The 21429-nt window shown below is 31.0% G+C and overlaps 2 protein-coding genes across 7 annotated transcripts in view; one reads left to right on the top strand and one right to left on the bottom strand.

Moving 5' to 3' along the window:
- dysc (whirlin protein dyschronic) overlaps window positions 1-21429 on the top strand; it is a 346867-nt gene that overhangs the window by 191870 nt on the left and 133568 nt on the right. For all 3 annotated transcript variants that reach the window (XM_076398877.1, XM_076398878.1, XM_076398876.1), the window contains one exon: window positions 5503-5616. In XM_076398877.1, coding sequence (XP_076254992.1) covers window positions 5503-5616 — 114 coding nt within the window. The remainder of the gene's footprint in view (window positions 1-5502; window positions 5617-21429) is intronic.
- LOC143192990 (uncharacterized) overlaps window positions 12042-21429 on the bottom strand; it is a 69211-nt gene continuing 59823 nt past the window's right edge. For all 4 annotated transcript variants that reach the window (XM_076398891.1, XM_076398892.1, XM_076398893.1 and 1 more), the window contains one exon: window positions 12042-12912. In XM_076398891.1, the coding sequence (XP_076255006.1) occupies window positions 12685-12897 (213 nt within the window). In that variant the 5' untranslated portion in view covers window positions 12898-12912 and the 3' untranslated portion in view covers window positions 12042-12684. The remainder of the gene's footprint in view (window positions 12913-21429) is intronic.

Genomic DNA, 21429 nt, shown 5'->3' with positions numbered 1-21429 from the left:
ATTGTTGAAATGATTGTGGTGTTTATAAATCTCCTAAATGCTCTAAATGTTTTCTCTCAAAATTATTATTATTTATTACTAAACTTTTATTATACTATTTCTGCTTTTATGATTACTACCCTTACTCTCCTTTGATTCCCCACAATCACTGGGAACCTTATACTTTGTCCAACATTATTTCATCTTTCCATCAATCCATCGATCTACAACGTGGGGCAAAAGTCCCGCCACCATTATGATTATCTATAACTTTACTCAAAGAAAATATAAGTAAGTTTGGTTTTCATAAAAAGTTTACTTGGTCTTTACTTTTTTTTGGTGAAAATGGTGACCATTTCGCTATACAACTTTCGGCTCTTTTTAAAGCATTTTTCATGTCATCCTGCAACATCTTAGGCTGAATTTCTTCAATTTTGTGATGAATATTTTCTTTAAGATGTTGAATCGTTTGGGGCTTACCCACATAAACTTTTTGTTTTAAAAAACCCCGTAAGAAAAAGTCTGGTGCTGTTAAATCTGGAGTTCTAGCTGGACATGCTAAATCGCCATTTCGCGAATTTAGTCTTCGTGATAAAACGTCATTCAATAATTGGATTAGTGAACGAACTGTGTGTGCTATGGCTCCATCTTGCTGAAACCACATATACTCCAGTCCTTGCTTTTCCGTTTCAAGCACAAGAAAATTTTGGATCAGGTCTTGGTATCGTTCAGCAGTACCAGTAACTGCAACATCTTGTTCATTTCCAAAAAAGACTTTTTTTAGTGGATGCAATAATGTTTCATGAATTAATTAAGGATTCATTATCAGTTTAGACGAAAAATCTCACCAGACAGCCTTAGGATTGCATTACTATACTCAACTTTTTGATCAGGATCTCTCGGTAGCAATTTTTAGACTAATTCAATTTTGTACGGGAACATTTTCAAATGAGTTTTCAAAATTCGCCTTAAACTGTGTGCAGAAATGTATAACTGGGAGCCACGTCTGCAAATTGGTGTTTCTGGAGACTTTGCAACACTATCGCGCGCCAGAGCCGTCCGTTGTCTTCCAGGACCAGGTCGTTCTATCGAAAATAACGATAAATTGTGGTTTTGTGAAGCACTGGACAATTAGGATATTTTTGAGGGAATTTCCGCTAAATGGCAATAATGGAACGATTATTTTCAATAGATATTGTCTCTATTTGTTCACGTTTTTGTGAAATATATTTATCCTTGTTTATGACGTCACTGAAGTATCTAAAATACAATTTGATGAGTCAACCAACGAGATTAACAGTAACACTAGGTTGTTTAAAAGTCTTTTACAGCGGATATCACTGATCAAAATATATGTAAGCATGTAATAATTTCCGATAAATTAACACATAGGCTAAAAAGTACCGGCTGTAATAAAGAAAATGCGTTTTTTTTAGTTGAAATTTGGCTTTATTCACCAACATAATCTCCATCAAGGGCAACACAATCATTCCAGCACCGCTCTAACATTTCAATATTACTTTTGTAGAACGATTTTTCTTTTGCCTCAATATAGGCCAGTCACCAATTGCTGTCCAATTAAATGAGGATTGTTTTAATTCCGGAGTAAAGTGATGCATTTCTGTTTCATTCTCTATCACATATAGATGCAAAAATGTTTTGTTTGTTTGTTATGTATAAACACGTCAAAACAGTTCTCAGAAACATTATCACGTTTTTGTTTTTGGTCAACAGTGCGTCACCCACTTTGAACAGACATTTCTCATAGTCAAATGCTCATGCAATATAAAACCAACACGTTCTTTTGATATCTTTACGATGTTAGCTAACTCACGCAACTTCACTTTTCGATCACTCAAAACGATTTTATGCATTTTTTATGTTTTCTGATGTTACCACCTCATCTGTACGTCCTCTGCGTTCTGCATTATCGGAGTCAGGAAACCTTCATTTTATTGTTGTTTCTGTTGAAGCTGAGTCCCTAAAACACTTTTCAAGCCGTTGCTTCGCTTAAGCGGTATTTTTTTCCATCGAGAGACAGTGTAGAATAGAAACATGAAGTTGTTTTTGACTTATTGTTTTGAAAATAACAAAAGTGGTGTCACTTTTAGCATAATAACACACAAATTTATGAATAGAATATCATGAAGTTATAACAGCTTTATTTTGAAGGCGATAAAACTACAGCCATTTATGTGTTAGGCCCGGAACTTCTCAGCACATGTGTTAATATTTATAGTTTCAAAATTGTTCATCTTCAATGAGTTACACTAAAATAACGTCCTAATATAGAAAATGAGAGCTTAATATAAATATATTAGAAAAAATCTTGCTTTTACCAACAGTTTTTGATAGCATCTGCAGCTACCATCTCGTAGAATTAACTGAAACTACTGAAGCGCTACAAAGTTTGTCTAACTTTGAGCTGCGCCATCTGTTGAAACTTTAACGAACTATGTTATAATACTTCATCAAACTATTTCGGTATGCCCAAGTTTAGTGTTTTGGTTGCAGATATACGTATTCTGAATACACGCAAAATTGGGGTGCGTTACAAATCAACAAATTACGGACGACGTACAGATAGGTCGACCCCGCCATTTTCTGTACAGTTTCGAAACGTGCCCGCTAACATGATTAATGCGCCTCAACTTTGTACGAGACGTGGTTAATTTATTTTATTAGCTTTGTTGCCTAAAATTCTTTGTTTAAATTTTGCTTATACCCGATAAATTCCCCTGCCGAGATAATCATTCCATTTATAACTCGTGACGTGTTCAATCAGAAACAGAAAAATATTTCAAAAAAATTTTTTTTTTCAGAACAGAAAGACAAATGACGATGGTGTTAATAAAACCTTATTCAGTTATTTTACTTCAAAATATAAAGAACGTACATTGAAAAGATAATTAGGAAACGTATTTTAGAATTAATATTTTCCATGCATCTGTTTCAAAATATTTGTGAGAATAACTGATACATGACATTTCAACAAGAAACTAATATGAAGCTCAGTCTATTATAAATATAGACCGCAATTACGTCTTACGTAAAACATCTTTGAACACTTATTCAAGAGCATCTTCAAAATATAGTTCTTATTATACTTTTCACTCTGATTTGGTGCTCCTAATATAATAACAAATTCAATGGATTGCAAGTTTCATGTTTCATTTTCATTTTGCTCCTTTTTCTTCTAATACTAGCTAAGGGTGTTGGCCACCGAAAAAAATTTCGATATTTAGGTATAAATAGGTATAAAAAATATCCATATTTAAAAAGAATACATCGATATTTTGGGAGAAAAAATAAAAACAGTGAAATATTAGCCTAAAACAATATATACTGTTTCTAAATCTCTTAATGGTGATATTTTTGATAAACATTTAAAATTAAGCTCCGAAATTCGCTAAACATTTTTTAAAGTACCGATTTTTACAAATTGTATTTAATTTTTTCTGAAAAAATATCGAAAAATATCGGCTAAAAAAATATCGGTGTATCGGCCAAAAATACTGATATATCAATACATCCATATTTTTTCTGCATCCCTACTAATAGCTGACAAACAAATATGTAGGTTTCTTTTACTGAATAAATAATCAGTTTTTACTAATTTTGGGTAAAATCATATATAAGTTTAAATTATATGTATTACTAATAGTAAAAAGGTGTGCCAACAAATTTATTAAAAATGAAGTAGTGGCAAAATAGAAAGTATATGTTCCGTTTATCTCTAAAACGGGAATAATCAGTGTCTTTCACGATGCTTTCTACATGAGAATAAGTTATTATTGAGACAGAAACATTTCTATTGTTGGGCAATGCAATAGTTAACATTAAAATTATTAAGATAGAGTTTTTTTTTGTCAAAATAACCGCCTTTGGTGCCTGATTTAAATCAATCAATATCTGCCTATCAGTCCTTTATTTCGAAAGTTTTTTTGAGAACAAATTTAATATATGCAGATCAAGACAAGTCGGTTGAAATATATTCTATTATATATAATTATTCATTTAAACTACAACTAAATATTATTAGCCAACAGGCAATGAAGAAGAAATTAAAGTCATCTATTATCGCGTTCAATATTGATTAAAATGCGGAAGTTTGTTATCGAAAATAATTTAACGTTGCTGCGGAATGAATACATCAAGTATGCAATAATGAACCTTAATATTTAGATACAAAACATTATATTTTCTTATGTATGAACGAGAGACAACATTAAAGATAAATAAATGAAAGGTTTTATATATGTCAACGAAACATAATATATTTTAGGGATTACCATGTTGACTATATATCTCGCACCATGTTGTTACTTTATCAATAACTTGAATAGAAAGTTCGAAACTCCAAATAGTTCCAAGTTTAGCATATAATTTAGCTAGTTTTATTAATGATGCGGAAAGTTTTGTATTATGTGTAATAGAAAAAAACAAAAAAATTAATAAACCCTATGTTTATGAGATATTATTAATATATATTAATGTGTATAACTTTTTTCTGCTAGTATATTTGAAAATTATTTATTTATTTAAAACTGATTATACATTTATAATATAAAATATTGTGTATCGTTGAATTTCTTCCATTTTTATAATATATGCATATATATCATTAAAAAAGTTTTTTGTTACATTTTAGTCTCCTTTTTACCAACGACAGTTTATACTGTCTAACGTAGGCTACTAACCACAATCATCGACATTACCGACTGGCAAGTGACCAACTTAGAGATTATCCCAGTGACATCCGGTCTTACCCAGCCTGGGTACTAACCACCCCAGTCAGATCGTTATTTCTTATCGGATTTCCCACTGCTGTACTAAAGTACATCCATACCCCAACATGATTCGAACCCACTACTAATGCAACAGTAGGAGGACCGTCTTGTCGCCTTGACCACTGAGCAAACTAAGCCAGCTAAATAATATCACTTTCATCATATTGGTTGAGGTTTTTGAGGCCATTCAATGAGCCTCAGCTAAATTTATTTTCTACGTTAAAGCAATAAATCATTAACTGCTTATGAGTGAGCATAGTTCTTGATGCGAACGAAAGGTTATATTGTAAATGTATAAATGTTATATCGCGCGTCTACATATATATACGGCTCCGTTTATTCGAAGAAATGAGACTGTATGTTTATGTTGAGCAGACGGTGTAATGAATGAGATGCCTCGATATATTGTTTTGTTTTGTATTAGAGTAGTTTTGAGCTGCCAGTATCGTTTCATATTATCGTTCAAGAAGTCGCCACTTCTTTCCTTAAAATAAAATAAATGCTTTTGCTCTACATCATAATATCAATATATCACATAACGTCTGATATTTTCATACCAATTAGTTCTTACTTAGTGACCTATAATAAAGTCATCTATAGGAAAAAGGCAAAACCAAAATTTTATACCTATTATCTATAATTATATTTTGTAAACTAGTAAAGTTGCTTTACCTGTTCGAAATAAGATTATATTAATTTAAGTTATTTTAAATCATGTGCGTTTTCGTTGTAGGAATTTGTCAGTGGCGATGAAGAACATACCGTTGGAAGCAGAAGACATTCCAGTCCAGGAGAGTCGAGATCGGGATCTACCACCCAATTACATCAACAGGAGTATACTGACTCGGTAAGTACCAAAACATATTAATAATATATATATTTTAACTTCAATATTACCACTATAAAACGATATCATGTCAAACGGTATTGGTGTGTAAGATCATGTTGGTTTAGCAGCATAAAAACATGTATAAAATTCCAGTAAAATTGTGTGTTGCATATATATCAAGTAAATACATAATATATATTCATTTAGACAACTTGTCCTTTCGTCTCCGTCATATTATAGCAAAACAAATTTTTGAAATAAATGCTGGTAAAACACGCAGCTCTAATATATACTACTATTTCAAGTATTTGGCCTTTTCCATGAGGTTATATCGAAAGTTAAATATAAAAGGCATTATTTTGTATGGTTTTAATTGATCATCATTATTATGTCAATCTAAATGATTTTTTTCTTCAACGTTACAATTTTTCACAGAAACTTAGACACCATACAGCCCATTAAAATATTATATTATATATAATAAGGATAGATATGAATAGTCACGAAAGTTTACGTTTCGCCTGTTACAGTTTATACCCTGTTTTGCAACCCTACAATAAGCGGAATTATTACCTACGGCTATTATATTCGTGACTATAATAATGAAAATTATCTAACAATAGATTATTGAAATTTTTCCTTGGAACGTATTTTTATCTCGGTATCATTAATAAAAAAATAGACAGAAGGAAAATCGTTACCTTGCGATAAAAATGCTATCTTGCTATGTTGTAAGTTTAAGAAATCGTAAAAGAGACATTGACGAAATAAATTTAACGGAAGTGAAGTATGAGGTTAATTAAAATTTTCAAAAACATAACCAGAAACATATGTTCACTTGTTTTATTGTTGAAAAACATAAAAACACAATCAATTGTTTTGTATAAATTATCATAGTATTTATGGATGAAATAAAAAAATGTATATTGGCTCTTTTCTGCTGTAAAAAGCTTTTAATTGAACAGGGTTTAAAAGTATTTATGCACGAGCCTCCCAGGTCTCTATTAAGGATTGAAGAAATAGCACTGCACGCACATAAGATATGAGAATACAAAAAATTCTCGGAAAGTATTGCCTTTGCTGATTATATAATGGTAACAACTGATATATAAAACCGGCTATAGCAAACATTAAGTAGATAGAACACCGTATTGGATGAATACGGAATGATGCCGATCAAAAACAAAAGAAGAGTTATGTCGAGGAAAGAGGGCCAAGAAATATGATTGTTTGAATTGAGAAAGTATTGAGGAAATTGAATGTAAAAAAACAGGAGAGGGAAATTAACGCCAGGATTGAAATAAAACTGAAAATTTATATTTCGCCATGAATAATTAATTTATTAATAAAATAGAGATATCAGGCAAATCAAATTTCTGATTTTTCATACTGAGTGTGAAAGAGTTAAGATAGTCTGGGGAGCACGTACAGAAATGAGAAGGATCAGAGGATGACTTAAATAAATCGAAGGACGAAAGTGTCAAAGGGATACTGCAGAAAGAACAAAAACTCCAGCTGAATCAAATATAACACGAGCAAAAGCCGGGGTAATAGGTATAATTTATATATGGAATGTAAGACAACAGACACCAAATAAAATTTACTTGCATCACATAATAACTAATAACGTTTAATCTTGTTAGACTCTCGAATTTCAATGTTGTCTAGCACTTAAGTCACATTTTTCTAACCAATTTAATGCCTTGTTCTGTAGTATTCGATACAAATCCTTGAACTTTGATAGAGTACAGGGGACATTATAGAAATTATTAGACAAATAAATATAGAAAGTTTATGTTACTTAAATTATTAAGCTATGCTATTTTTATCAATATTATGTATGAGCTACGTTCCATTTGCTACATAAGATTTTTTGCTACAATCATTTCTCGCTACAATCATTTTTTACTACAATCATCATTTTTCGAGAACAGTTTCCGTGAAATCTAAACAAATTATTTATGTTGTAGAGCAATCGCAAACACATTTCAACGAAATAAACTTTGTGTTAAAAAGTGCATTGCATGACACGAATTCTACTGAGTTACTATATCAACAGACCTGGTTAATTATTTTGTCAAATATCTGTATTATGTTTGCAGTGTTGTACTTTTCATCCTTCAACATTAGATAGTATTCAAATAAATATCAACACTACTGACCTACTTTCCTTTCTGACTAATATTACACTAGTCAGTATTTTCATTTGTAACATGAAATATTTATTATTCGTTTGATTTAACAGATATTCTGCAGGTTATCTAAGATTTATCTATATTAATATATCACATTAGAAAATTATCTGCATCACATTAGAACTTAGATTAAGTTGGCTCTTTGCAACTCTGTATATTTCAACTTGATTAATTTATAAAAGCGTCTTCATCAATCAAGTTTCCTTTCTGAGTCTATTTAAAAAGGTCATATCTTAGACCGTCTTCAATAGAGAATGCTCAAATATAAAGCAAAATACAAAATACTTAAATCCCAATAAATCCCCTTGAATTGAATCCCAAGTCGCAAAAGGAAAACTTCTTACAAAATATATGATACTACGCTTGTTCAAAGGCTAGCATTGGAAAATACCTGAAAATCAAGCAGCAATAATCATAAAATTAGGCGGTGCGTGTTTAGCCAGACATAGTTTTAAGTAAAGTAACCATAAAGGTGACAAATAGCAGTTTTAATTCCGTCTATGTTTCATTAGGTAAGCTTAAATATTTTTCCTGGCTTATCAAATGTTTAAAGGAAACATTTCACAAACAAATGTTTTATTGTTTCCTGATTTCAATTTTATTAACTATAATATTATCAGAAAAACTTTTAAAAATAAATTTCCCTTCCTACGTAATATATAAATAGTTAATTAAAATATTTAACCAGCTTAAACATTCGTACGATTATCTTGACACACAATATAACAAATTTTTTAATTGGTTTTTTTTATATATTGATACGTATTCTCTTTATGACTTTTCATATCTTAGCTGCAACTGCTGTTTTTATATTATTGAAAATAAATACTTTTAAATATAAAATCTTATTCGAAGCCATATTGCATTAAAATATACTGACATATATTTTGGTATCATATAGAATTTATTGAAAATCATGAGAGTTAATAAAATATGGTGAGGTATTGTGTAATAATTTGCAGGAAACTATATATAATTCACCAAGGACAAAGAAGATAAACCAACAACTACAAAATGAAAATTAATTATTTATAGTGTCTCTGCAATCACCAACTCTCTTCTAACTGAACTGTAACTAAGAATTCCTATTATTTCGAACCAAGTGAATAAGTGAAAATAATTATTTAAGATGATTTCGTCGTTTTAGAAGCAGTAAAGTCAGCCAAACTTCTTAAAAAGCTTTAAGATAATGGTGCAGTATAAATCTATTGTAATTGTTGACAGTTTTATAAAAAAATCATACAGTAGATAAAATGTAGGCATTTGATGTAGACCCTGAGGTTAAAGTCCAAACCACATCTTCGGCATTAGACCTACCAAGTGGTAAATAACCACTTTAGATACCATCCAAGAAGATATCCGTTCTTACCCAAACTAGCTACCGTTGTAACTGCGGTGGTTATTCCTTGGCAGTTTTTCACTAATGCCTAGAATCATTTACAATGACAATATCAAACATAAAGTACATGCAAGCCCCACCGGATTCGAAACCGTGATTCTTGCAGCAGTAAGACAACCGACTAATGCTACTATCAAGCTAGGGATTGATCAATTCATTAAAGCTCACTTTAAATGATCACCTATTGTCAAAAATAAAGCGATCAAAAGGAAATATGCCTCTGTATAGCTATGTAGTACCATGATAGACGTCATAATTATTGGAAACCTTCCAAATAGACTTAATTACCGATTGTAAGTTTGGCAACTATGTTGGTCTATATTAGTTAAATAGTTTATGAGTTCTTTGTAACATATAAACAGCATGATTCCATTATATCTAAAGTCTCATTGCTGTGGACTTTGGTAACATGGGAGACTACGTCAAAATTAACAAGACTGTTCCTTGGATTCGTTTGAGAGTCAGTATCTTGGTTTAGGTTTAGTTAATTGTTTAGAGAGGGCGTAGGTTAGACCTGCGATAATTACATTTTTATTGAGATTGTACCGCCATTACTATGAGGATTTCAACTTCTTTGTAATCCTATTTGTCCAGTGTGACCTTTGTTGGTTGATAGAATGGAGATGTCTTCATTCTGCTAAAGACCGCAGAGTGTTAGACGTTCCTTGACTCTCAGGTTGCGGTTTGAAAAGAAGAATTTAATATGGCTTGATATCTAAAACAAGATAGGTTGTAAAATTAAGTAACTTGAACAAAATTTAATAAGGTTTCGACTTCTTTAAACTGATGCTTATGGAAATGGGACGATATATCGGTTGACAAGTCATGATGTATAGGATATATGCACAGACCGATATTAGTTTCCTAATGTTTTTATCTGAATTTCAGATAGATTGTATTAGAAAACCAGTGGAGAATTTATAAAATCGTCAAAAAAACTGGAATCGCCTAGGTTAGGAGAGATGTGATAAATCGATTGCATCCAAGGACCGTCGTTAGTGAAGACACTTTATAAATAACATCTGCGAGCCATTAACACTTAACTGAGCGTACGGACTTATAACCCAATCAATAATGCCGTTAGGCATATTTTATTTAATCCCTCTCTAATATAGATAATATTAATTGGCAATTACCTAATTATAACATATATAACATACTCTAAAAAACTAATTGTTATGAATACAAATAATATTTCACCGTTTGATTTGAAAAGGTCTGTATTTGATAAGAGCCAATTGCTGGCATGACACTTTAAAGAAGTTGTTGTATAGTTTCAATATTTTAAAAACAAAACGCCGAAGACTTGCAACGTAGCGAAATATCAAAATGCTATGAAGACGAAAGGTTCATACCGAATTAAACCTAAAAAATAAGTTGAGTATTTAAATATAAAAATAAGTTGCGTATTGAAATAAGTAACTATTTTTCTTTGATACACATGACAAGGTTTGACGATGTAATGCATAATTTATAAAAACCAGATGAGAAACCTTATAAATAAAAATTAAATAACCCATTTTACCTTCTCTATATACCAAATATTACCTCTTCTAATAAAAGTTCCGTCCTTTTAGAAAAATGCTGAATTCTTATAACATATGGCGGAGAATTATTAATTGAATCAATACTTATATTTAAAAAATATATTATTAAGCTAATAAATAATATATAGGCTAAACATCGAATGCTCAAAATGACATTTTTGATAATCAGTACTTTTATTGTTTTATTTAAATAAATATGCTGCCGAAGTCCATCAAACACTTTTAGAAACTTATATCGATGCTGCTCTGTTATATCCCAATGGCCGACTTTAATTTCAAAGATTTAAAAATGTCGATTTTGATGTCAAATAAAAGGAACGGCATGGAAGACCAAAAATAGACAGAGACCCTGCTCAAGTTTTCAGATTCGGACTTTCACATTCATCAGTTGATGAATCAATGTTTCCAGTCGTTAACACGCGAAGCTGGACACTACGATAAATATAGGTACAAAAAATTTTGCGAACTATTAATGGTAATAAAGTATGTCTATGCAAAAGGTGCATTGTTGCTGAAATCGAATTAAACAGTTGATAACTGTTTCTGATTAACTCTCCCAAAATATTGAAGAATGGCGAAAATAGACCGATGATTGGGACACTATGAAATTAACATCGTTCTTTTAACACGGTATCACCATGTTCCCAGAAAAATTGAGGAAAAGGCTTTTTAAAGTGAAAAAGTGATCAGGTAGTACCATGGCATTTCGTGATAAATGGGTTTTGGATGATTAAAGAGTTACTACAGAGTTGAGTTATAAACAATAATTGAAGTAAATGCAAAAAGTTAATTTTTAATCAAGTGCCACTGCCAATGTATTAAATATGTTTTCGTTCCGATTGTGACTTCTTTAAATTATTTACACCATTGCAGATGGCTTCCAATTTATGAAAAATTATATATTAATATATATACTGTACATTAATTTATAGACATATATTAGTTTTCTAATAATCTATAAGATTTCTACGATTTTTTTTAAACATCCCTTTTTTTTAATCCACAGCTATTTTTTGATAATCAATGTCTAGCTGATTTATTTAATATCGTTATTATTTTATTTCTAACTAATACTGAATATTAAAAAAAATAATCACCATTTAGTTTTGTAATATTTATTAATATTAATATAATATAACAATTTATCGGAGAATTAAACCACCTTATAAAACATGATTTATGTTTCCTAATAAACGTACACACCTAAAAGTAACTCGGTCCAGTATTATAAAAAATAACTGTTAGTTATAATGTACTGTTAGATAAAAAGCGCATTTTTTCGCTTAAAACATATATTAAATGTGAAGTCTGTTAGTTTGTCTCGATCTACACCTGTTGTATATTTTTAAAAAAACTTGTTATAATATCACAGTTATTTACATATATTATTTATAGAGTTCTCAGATAATGTTGCCAAATTTATAAAGAGGACGATAAAAATTAACGCCATATGTGAATCTAAAAAATTATTGCATAAGGAACGTTTCTGCATGCGACTGTCAGTTGTTAGTCAATAAATCAAAATTACAGACTATTCAGCATTAATCATCTTAAGGAATATTATATAAGACATCCATAGAATCGAATCAGGTCACAATTAACTCACAATCATTGAAATAATGACGCAAGTTTCACATTATTAGTCACTTTTGGCAAATCAAAAGAATCCACATTATATCTAGTGTTATTCTAAATATAGCAAATTCTAAATAATACATACTGAGTAAGTTTATATAATTCTTGCAGTAATAGTTGGAAGAAAAGTGAAAGTGTTATTTACCAATAAGATTTTACGTATATGTGTTAAAACAAAATTATACACTATACATAAATAAACATATTGTATGTACAAATCTTACTGATTATAAACTAAACATTAATGATGAGGATTCCCACATAAAAGTAATAAGTCAAATATTAAAATTAAATCTACGGAGAGAGACATTTAAAGCTTTTCCTGGAAGGCTCGCCGTAAGTCTTCTGTCGCTTTGGATAAGTTCGTGCTTTGTATAGAGTTCTTTAACTTAAGATCCTGCGGATCTTCGTAGAGATAGTCCTTGGGTGGCTCCGTTGGTGGATAGACGTAACATCTTCCGCTACTGCCAAACTTTGGTCGGGGGATTCTTACGCGCTTGACATCTTCCAACCAGGATTCCATGTTGATGGATGATATCTGCATAAAGAAAACTCATTTTAGTTGTGAACACGGTATGCAATATATATTGTGCAGTATAATATTAATTTGGTCTATGTAATACGTTCAATGAAACAGTGAACTCACGTAATCTAAATTTTATTTTTTATCAAATATAATATATTCAATATAATAGTATATCTAATGGATATATTATCCTGTTCAAAAACATTCAACTGGTAATCGGTATTTTCAATCAGAGTAATAAGTAGTAATTTGAAATTTATGGAAACAAGCAAAACGCCAATACAACGTTTGCCGGTTAATAACTTGTAATAAATGTCACAGTTTTGAAGAATTTTGCAGACGTTTGACAACCTGGCAAATTTCGTAGGCTGACTCGGTTACATGTCTGAACATATCTTTTAACTAGTATAAAATGAGAAGGAAAATATTGCCTCATTTTAAATGGAATTTAAAAATTGGGATAAACAATACAGTTGACATCTTGATGACGTGAGTTCACTGCTATTTTGAATTGTCTATATGTCTTGTCATACTAAAGTTTCCTTTTAAAACTTAAAAACAAAAGAATTGTTATATCTTTAAGGGACTATTATTGACTGTTGAAGTGTTATAAGTTTTGGTTTAGCTGTAAAAATTGATGTCATTTCTAGACAAACTGTTTTCGGATTTGGAAAGTTACATTTGAATTGCTTCCTTACATTACCAAAAGTGCGACTGTCCCTGAACTAAGTGTTTTCGTTCCGATTGTGACTTCAATAAATTATTTATGTTATTCCAGATAGCTTCCAATTTAGGAATACATTGAAGAATTACTCAAAAACCGAATTATTTGGAATATTCAGATTTGTTTAGCCATTAAATCAATACAATATAATGAAAATTACATCGTCTATAGCAAAATACAATTCATGAACTATTACAATATTTTAATATGTAATAATATGAAAATCTGACATACACACAATATTAATTTGTTAAAAAGGTGTTGAGCAATAGCTGCAATTCTTCGCGGAGTAGATCCGAAAAGTGTCTGAATACTTTCCAATTGAATGTTATCCCATTCTTATAGCAAAACATCTGCTCATGGAAGATGGCTATGGAATATGTTTGATTATATCGTCAAACCAAAATCTTTTGGCTGTGTTTATGGGGTTATATTCATCCTGGAATATGACAGTGTTTGATGGACATATGCTGATCATAATAAGAACTTTGTCAATGAAGATTTCGAGATATTCATTCGATAGTAATCCGACTAGTGATGTGAATTTGTTGGCCAGCTGAATAACATAATATTGCCATTAAAACCACAAAGAATCCAGCCCCATGCTGGACCCCATGCTCTAGGAACCAAGCAGTACGGATAGCGATGTAAGCGATAATTTATCAGACCACCATATCGCCATATCGTATTCTTTCCACTCAGGTGTCCAGATTTTCTGATGGTTGTATCACTTTTGCGAAACTTAGCGTTGGCTTCAGTATTCTTCATGAAAAACAGTACTAATCAAGTGAATGTTGAGTTTAGGTGTAATTTTTCCACGCATTCATATATTATATTGTCTATGCTCTGAAAATAATTTCATTTAATATTATTTATTGTCACTATTAAGTGACCAATTAATAGCGTAATATTTACGTCATGAACAATATTGTGCAGTAACATTATACATCTCGGTCTGCCAACAAAAAGACTAAGCCCATACTGCTACTATAATAACGTTGATATTTAGTGATAAAAACCCTTTCATTAATCATCATGTACAACAATCATCAATCATTTTCTAATTAAAATCTAAGCTGTTGTTCATTTTCTCGTCAATCAACTGATTATTAACTAATTATATGCCGGATGGCTGTAGCTTTGACAGGGTTACTTGTACTTTACCTCTAGTTAATGTGAGTATGTAGAAAAAATCATAAAAAAATATATGCTAAATTTATAATACATCAAAAATAATTTCAAATATACATGCCGACTGATTGGTATTAAAATAATAATAAATACGTATACCATAACAAACATGGAAATTATTAAATGGTTTCTAAACTTATATTGGATTTAAATTTGTTATTGCAAATTTTATAGAAGTATTTTTCCATTTAACTAGCCTTTATGGTACTAAAAATAACATAAACAACAATATTTATTCTAATATAAAATAAATTTTAATTCTAATATAACTTTTAAATTATTTAGGTTTGTTTTTTAAAACTTTTATTTATTTTAAATCACTACATAGTATGAAGTAAATTTAGTTTTTTAGCAATATATTTAGAAATTATTTCCATAAAAATGCCATGTAGTAGAGCTATAGCAAAATCATAAAATCGATGCTATTTTAAAAATTTTTGACAAATGTTGTTATTTGAGAAAATATACCATTTAATTTTCAAGAATTGATATATTACTATAGATATATCTGTCTGAATCTAATCAAATTTATAATATAATTTTTAAATTATCAGCAGCCTAAAACGATACACAGGATGAGCTAATAATGTTTATGATTGAATATCATAACACGCAAATTCTGCATATATGACTATGGTGTTGTTCATACAGTGTTTTTTTCTGCGATTTTAATTAATTTCACTAGCAACTTTGAACATTTATTGCTTTTCCTTGGCCATTCATCTTTGGATGTCTTATATTTTCTAAAATAATTCAAACATAACCCATTCCCAGTAGCAACATTCCCAGTAAAAACAAATGGTAATCAAAAGAATGTGGGCTATAGGACGGATGCAGTAAAACTTCTTCAAAAATCTCTCTCAATTTTTACCGAGTCAATAAATATTTCTTTGGTCTAGCATTGTTTTCATGTAAAACAAAGGCACAATAGCATTAACTGTTAAATATATTATCGATGTCATATAAATCATATATTTAAATGAAACAATAGATAAAGATAACTATATGGAAATCTCTATGAAATCAGAGGGTTTAATTGCTGAAACAAGATACCAACAGTTAAATCAAGTATTGTTTTGGCTAAATTATATGTAAGAAACTGGCCAAAATGTTGGTATATAAGATTCAAATGACGAACGAGTTACCATTTGAAAGATCACTAGATTATTCCTTGTTCACAAAAGGTGGTAATTGCGATGCGTTAATAAAAGGACATGAAGAGTAAACAGCAGACTAAATCAAAAGCTCTCTTTTAATGGTAATAGAAAAGACAAAAAAAGTTTAACTTTTCATCATTTATCAACTGCTTGAGGAAACATGGAAGATTGTAACAATGATTGGAATTAAAATTAACATCAGCCAAAGTGGGAAAATAATCTAAAGTGTACTATATAAATTAAAAATGCAGACTTATATACTTTTCGTTAGTTACTAGTTCAGATAATGCATGTAGTATCTATTTCATATGTAAACAAATATTTGAAAAACCAATGGAGAGCTGAAAACAAAAACTTGGAAATCCAGAATGTACTAACGACCATGGACTAATGTAAGGAGATAGTGGACATGAAGGACCAAGTAATGAAGACATACTTGTTAGGTATAAGTTAGAAGGTAACCAACTAGAAAAATTTTTAATGGATTCTGGCCCATGCCATTTTATAAAGACCAGTGGCATGGAATAAATTCATTCGAAAGCAAATACATATGTATGCTTGACAGGCCAAGAACAATCTACATAATTGGTATTAAAAGTTAATAGTATTTTGGCGGATATTTCTATTATTGCTGAAAGTTTTTTATGAGTGTTGTGTGACAAAAAAATTGTTACGTCTGTTTATCACATAATTGTGCAGACTTATTCAATTAAATCATTAACTTCACCCAATTCAAGGATAGAATAGTTCTAAGTTTAAACAAACCTGTATGTAGAATGTAATAGTTTTCTTCTGGCAATTTAAATGTATTTTTGTAACATTTGTTTATAATGTTAAATTTTAATTCAATTTGAGATGGGGTGTTAAATATATGATCTATGTCGATAAAAGAGCCAATGTAGAAAAGAAGAACAACTATTAGAGGACGCTGTAATCTGTGTCAAGGTTTTCAAAAATGTGTATAGTCCCCGGCCTGACACATAGATGGCTCTACTATAATTAAATCTATATGTTTTTTAGCCCTAATCCTCAAAAGATGCGTGTATAAATTTGTGAACTGTCGGATCATTAGTTTGTGAATAATATCATTATTAGTATTTTGAGTGAAACAACTTTTGTTATTGTGAAAAAATGTATAAAAAGGAATTTCGCGTCTTGATAAAATGTTGCTTTTTGAAGGAAAAAAATAGTTTAAACAAAAACTTGACTTGATGCCGAGTTTCCGAACATTGCCCCAGGAAAATTAACCATCAAGGATTGGTATGCTAGGTTTAGACATGGTGAATTGAGCACCTAAGACGGCGAACACAGTGGACGCTCAATAGAGGTTGTTACCGACGAAAACATTAAAAAAATCCACAAAATGATTTTAAATGATCCTAAAATGAAACTGAATGAAATAAAAAACTCTTAAAATATTAACTGAACGTGTATATCATATCATTCACGAATATTTGGGAATGAGAAAGCTCTGTGCAAAATGGCTGCCGCGCCAGCTTACTTTTGACCAAAACAACGACGAGTTGATGATTCGGAGCAGTGTTTGAAGATGACCAAGCGTAATAAACCCAAGTTTTTGCATCGATATGTGACATTGAATGAAACAAGGCTCCATCATTTCATTTCGAAGTCCAATCGACAGTCCAAGACAGGTTATTGAACCCTATGAAGGACAAAATCGCTGAAAAACCGCCGCATTTGAAAAAAAAGAAAGTTCTGCTTCACCAAGACAATGCACCGTGTCACAAGTCAGTGAAAACGATGGCAAAAATCTATAAATTGGGGTTCGAATTGCTTCCTCATCCATCGTATTCTCCAGATCTGGCCCACAGCGACTATTTCCTGTTCTCATATTTTTTTCTTATTTATTTATTTTTTTATTTATTTCTTGTATTTTCGTCGAAAGAAGAGGTAATCGCTGAAACTGAAGCCTATTTTGAAGCAAAAGACAAATCGTACCACAAAAATTGTATCGAAAAGTCGGGGGTCGCTATAATCAGTGTATCGCCCTAGAAGGGTATTATGTTAAATAAAAAAACTTTTTGCAAAAAAATGTGTTTTACTATGATAGGCCGGGGACTTTTCTATTAACCTGGTATATCTAGACTATAACCTTTCGAACGCGCTATAGGATGCCTTTAAATATATAATAACATAATCTCATAATCTCGGGATATCACCGACTTTTGATTTATAATCTAATGTATTTGGAGAACTACAGAAGAATAATAAATTATTCTGAGCGAATAATTCTATTAATTCAGTAATCCGTTACAATAACAAGATAGTATATAAGCCAACATTATGATACAAAAAAATAATTTGAAATGTCAGCCAACACACTGCAATACTTATGTATTGATGGATTATCATCAAGTTACAGATGTCCTGAAATAAATTATGATGTTTCTATATTTGGAATACATGAGAACTAGTAACATATTATAGAACACTAATGTCCTAATCTTCAAATAATTAACTTTTGTTATAATATCTCCAAAAACAATGCAGCTGGGAACAAAATATTAACTATGGTATGTCAGATTTAAAAGAAAGCATTTAACTGCAATTATAGTATACAAATAAGTTTGTTGAAATTATCCTCTAGGACAGCAATAGTGAATATTAGTTTTAATAAGCTAAAGATATAATCAAAAAAACAGGTCGACATTTCAGATTAAATTTAACCAGTTCATAAAAAGCTATTTCTAGAATGTTACTACATATTCTGATATATCACTTATTAGTTATGGTATATGAGTTATGAAACCCATGGGATTTAAAACAAGAGAGCTTTTAATTTGCTAGAAAATTATCTTCGTTCAATGGAAATAAATGGCGACTTATTGAGTCCGGTATAAACCACCTCAATTTCTCAGAATATCCAGTGCCATATTCCAGATCAATTCAACCATTCATTCTCGCCAGCTTTCAATTTTATCGTATTGAATACCAAGTGTTTGTGCCCCAAAATCTAATAGAATACAGCAATCGTGGCAGAATAGAGTAGAAATGTACTATACATTGTAATATTCTGTACAAATTTCAGCAGATATCTATCTTACTCCTCAGCAGCTGTAGTTCCCATTTGGTGACCTTATAACCTAAACTATAATGCTTGTGCCAAAAATAGATAAACTACTCTGGTTCTCAAAACACGGTTGCTTCTTAATTGTAACAGTTTATAATTAGGAGACTTTGAACACTTTCAAGCCACCTTTGGCAAATTTATAGCATTAACTAGGATACTTTTTTCGGAACTACGTCAAGGAATTATTCGAGTAAGTAAGGAACGATTGCCAATCTCTTACTTCTTGGAATATGAAAATTAGCATCTTATTTATTCACTTGAATGAAACTTTCTGAATATGATATGATTCAATATGATCTGCCAATTTCTAAGACAGGGTAATGAGAGTGGAAACAAGTAGAGGTGAGTGTATAATTAACATATAATAACTGTGGGAATTGTTATTGTAAAGCGTAAAAGGTTTATGTGCACAGATATGTGCGTAATTGTTCACAATATACATGAGTATTTGGTTAAAATGTGTCAGGAGAAAATGAATAGTAACTGTTTTGTAGATATGGCAAATGCATTAAGGATACTGCAGTGATTAAATCTACTTTTATCAGGAAATACTTATACAAGTAATAATAGAACAAACTAAGGAGAAATACAGTGATATTAAAATGCCTCTACAAGGAAACACTGTACCAAAGGACACAAGAATTAAGCGTAAAAGGTAATATGCTCTCTAATGAAATTAAAATATATTACTTGGAGGTACAATTGTTAATTAGGCGGATTTGTCCCCCAGCGGTTACAACTACATAAAAACGCGCCTATAACTCTAGATCATAGAAGGTATGGAAAAGAATTCGATGTAAATATAATCAAACCCAACCGTAATCTACAAACTATTATAACTCTGCAATTAATTGTAGTTTTAAGTCCTTCGATGCATTAGATTTACTATAATGTTAAAATCAATTATAGTTGATAATAGTATTTTTGTTTAATTATTTTATTTAGATTAGAATTTTGTATGTCAAAGCCAAACTGAACTAATATTATTAGATGATTTTAGATGACGTATGTACAAAATTTCTTTGGATAGGCTATAATTTATTACCATTGTTCAGTTCATTGCTTTGGCATCGTTGAATTACTAGTTAGTTTAATGGTTTAGGAAACCCCATATTAGACTTCGTAAGTCTAAATAGGCCTTATAGTGGATATTCAATCCAAACTCTTTGGTTTTAGGTTAAGTTGGCAGTCATTTTCAAGTAACCAATACAATTGTTTGATTTTCAATCTGATCTGCTCTGCTTTTTCTCTGAAGTGATGTACAGAACTGTTAATGCTATTTTTTAATGAACATTTTTGATTGCAAATAAAGCTGCTCATCAAGCACCTAATCCATATTTTCTAATGGTAACTTGATTAAATATTGTTTTTATAAGAAACACTGATAGCCATATCATTATCTTCGCTGTATGTGTTAGTACTTTGGAAATATCTGGGACTCTTCAGCCGATGTAGTACTTCTAGCATTAGATTCAAGCATATATATGTATTAGCGATTAAATACTGACGCTGAATACGGGCTTTAAAGGTAAACATATGAATAATTTCTATTTTAAGAAACAATCGGCTCGTTAGCATTACGAGAGCGTATGGCGCAGTGTACCGATAAGGCAATGGCGACACGTCCGCTAAATTCCTGCTACGTAAGACTCCATTTTCCCAGCTTCGAGACATCTGTCTGGGTCACACTGGGCTAGTTCAGGTCAGCGGTGAAAATAAATTGCACAAACGACGCACCTGGCCGAAACGGTACTTTTACGACTTTATCTCGAACGCATCTTCGCAATTGTATCGGCTTGACGGTTTCCGGCAATCTCCCGACAGGACCGTAATGTATTTCGAGCTCCCAGTCGCTGAGATGTCACAACGGCCTATTGGTGTCGCGAAAATTATGTTGCAATTTTGTTGCCGTTGTTAATAAGAGGTTGGCGGACATTCTCGTCGTGTTTTATGCGTCGATGCAGAAAAACGCCCAAGAGAAACGTGTGAGAAGATTTTGGAACCAGAAGAATGTAGATGGGAGGATAAAAGAGGTGAATATAAGATTCCCAGAATGGAATTATCATACAAAAAGAACACTTTTGAAGAAATGAGCAAAAATACATTAAATATAATAAAATAGTATCGCTATTAAGTCACGCATTTCTGTGACCTGGTCTAGTTCAACAAAAGAGGAATAAAAAGAACATGTTTATAATATGTTTAATTTCACAATGTTTCTTGATAAGCATAATTTTTCTGGGATCAGTGACGAAGGAGAAATTACTAGCTGATATTTGACATTTTAAATATTATGTCAAAAGACTTAGGCAGCTGTTCTGGCCTCAGACAATGTTAGTCTCCTATTTTTCATATCGTTATCTCTG

Source organism: Rhynchophorus ferrugineus, unplaced genomic scaffold (assembly GCF_030347505.1).
Source record: "Rhynchophorus ferrugineus isolate W39M unplaced genomic scaffold, kcgeb_rfMv2 rfM3, whole genome shotgun sequence".
Classification (NCBI taxonomy): domain Eukaryota; kingdom Metazoa; phylum Arthropoda; class Insecta; order Coleoptera; family Curculionidae; genus Rhynchophorus; species Rhynchophorus ferrugineus.
The sequence above is the reverse complement of the archived record's forward strand: the minus strand, read 5'-3'. Positions and strand labels throughout refer to the sequence as shown.